This window comes from Varanus komodoensis, unplaced genomic scaffold (genome assembly GCF_004798865.1).
Source record: "Varanus komodoensis strain SLA01 unplaced genomic scaffold, ASM479886v1 scaffold22, whole genome shotgun sequence".
NCBI lineage: Eukaryota > Metazoa > Chordata > Lepidosauria > Squamata > Varanidae > Varanus > Varanus komodoensis.
Window position 1 is genome coordinate 21,065,900 of NW_025335606.1, and position 2,299 is coordinate 21,068,198.

General features: G+C 51.2%; 1 protein-coding gene across 2 annotated transcripts in view; it reads right to left on the reverse strand.

Moving 5' to 3' along the window:
• SLC48A1 (solute carrier family 48 member 1) overlaps positions 1–1,263 on the reverse strand; it is a 24,150-nt gene extending 22,887 nt beyond the window's left edge. For both annotated transcript variants that reach the window (XR_006414854.1, XM_044431460.1), the window contains exon 1: positions 1,076–1,263. Coding sequence is in view for 1 of the 2 variants with exons in the window: in XM_044431460.1 (XP_044287395.1) it covers positions 1,076–1,214 (139 nt within the window). In the remaining variant the exon portion in view is untranslated. The remainder of the gene's footprint in view (positions 1–1,075) is intronic.
• Between the last annotated feature and the right edge of the window lie 1,036 nt (positions 1,264–2,299).

Below are 2,299 nucleotides of genomic sequence, written 5' to 3' on the forward strand. Positions count from 1 at the left end.
CCAGGTTGGGGAAGGTACCATTACAGACTTGGAGAAAGACCAGAAAGATTCAGCCATAAAACACAACGTGATCTAGCCTACCTTACAGGGTTGTTGCAAGGAAAATAACATGCACACAACACACGCAAAGAAACACCATGCAAATTAGCTACCAATGCCACACCTTAAGCCTGGCTTGTACTACTAAACAGGATGGCCCATGAACACTACTCATACCAACAAAAGAGCATCTGGCTCCTTTTAAATTCAGCACAGAACATCTGGACACTTTAAAATTATATCATAAAGATTTTTTTTAATCAGCTGGCTTTTGGCACCCAGGGAATGAATGGTTAGGAAGACTAATGCCTTCTGGTTTATTAGGATCTCATGCTTTTCATGTGCTTCTTGTTATGATGGAGGTAAACACTGAAATCAACAAAAAAACAAAATGTAAATAGTATGCGAAAGACAAATTGTAAATAAAACTGCTCTGATTCCTTGTGGTAGTAAGAATCCCTTTCCAGGTACATAAAAGGTTGAGTTTAAATGTGGGCAGACCAGTCAGTTCACTGCGGACTAGTAACTTGCCTGTTTGCAAAGACTTTTGTGGCAGTTATTATGGCGCCCAGCAAAATAGTAAAAGCGAGGGAAGACTGTGAGAAGGTTGTAGCTCTATACAGGGACTTTCCATGTCTTACTAAACCGAAGTGGCTAACTTCTGGGTAGATGGAATTGCTTATCAGGGCCCCTGGGCAGCACAACGATGGCACAGTCGAATTTTAGAGTTTAGCATCAGCCTTCCTGTCGTCCCAGATCTCTGGAGGGTACCAGGCTTTGGGGACGGCCAGGGCATATGTAAGTCTTGCGCAGCGCCTGCGAATAATTTGAATTTCACCCCCGACAACAGCCTCCGAGGGGCAAAAGAGAACCACTATCTGCCTCCTTGGCTTGGGGAGGTCACGATCCACTACAGAAGGGCTCGCGGAAGACGGGGGAAGCCGAGACAGCGAGCTGCAAACGCAAGCCCGCCACCGCTCCCGTACACGACCCAAAAACGCTCCCACGGCTCCGTGTGCTACACCGGAGGACTTACCGCCCAGCCCTCCGGCGGCAGCTGTGCATGGCTGCCGCAGGCTCGGCGCCAGGTTCCAGGCGAGAAAGACCGACAGTCCCGACACGGCCCCGAACGCCGCGTAGGCCAAGCGAATCGCCAGCTTCTTAGTCACCGCCATCGCGGAGCCGGGCCGGGCCGGGCCGAGCCGAGCCGAGCCGAGCCGCCGCCGCCGCCGCCGCGCCGGTAGATGCAATTAGCAGCACCCTACCGCCGGTGCCCTAACCTCGCTCCGCCCGGGCTCCGCCTCCCTCGCTCCGGCTTCGCAGCGGCTCCTTGCGGCCAGGGGGACTCAGCGGCCGGCGCGGGTCAACCGAGCCACTCCTGCCCGCCCCTCACGGTTTAGCAAACCTGGTTACGTAACTGGCCACGCACCGTCTTCTAAATACCCGTGAGATTAGATCAGGGTAAACAGGTTGATAGTCTGCTCTTCGTTTTGGAGATACTTTATTGCGCTGTAGCTGGTTCTCTTTCCGCCACACGCATCCTTTGCCCCACAACAGCCCCGTAAGGCAGCTAGTTTGGCTTAAGAAGCCCTGAGCAAAGGTCTCGCCCAGATCTGACGGAAAAATTGAACCCAGCGCTTCCCACTGACCGTCAGGAGCTATTACGCCATGCTTTGGAATCGAGTTAGGCAGCAATTGGAAAGGTACTTACGAAGGCGAAGACCTCACTGAAGACAGTGGAGCTGAATTTCTGAGTAAACGGGCAACAGCTCAGCTGCCGCTCATTTGGCAACTGCTCTAAGAACAATATAATTTTTTTGCCAACTGTGTTTAAAAAGAAACAAAAGCAAAATATTCTGAGTATATTAAGATTTGCTTATTGCAGGTGCACCCCTATGCATGATTAAACTGAAAAAGGCCTCAGCCAGAGGGATGGTGGGAATTGTAGGATGTCTTTCGTTCTGTCCCAACCTGCATAGAATTGTGCCTAAAACTTACTTATAACACTATCCTGAATGCAGACATAAAATGGTGTTTGCTTGTGCACCTGCCACTCTGTAGGGGGGCAATTTACACCCCTACCTGGACTACAAGGCTTTAGCCCTCAGTCAGGGGGTGCAGTGCCAGTGGCTACTAAAAGCAAAAGCTGTAAACCAAAGCATGCTGATATTTTAACCCCAGACCATTTGTCTTTTCCCTCGTCACTCATTCCATTGTGCGCGCCCCCCCCCCCCACTCCCGCCCCAGAGCTTCCCCGAAA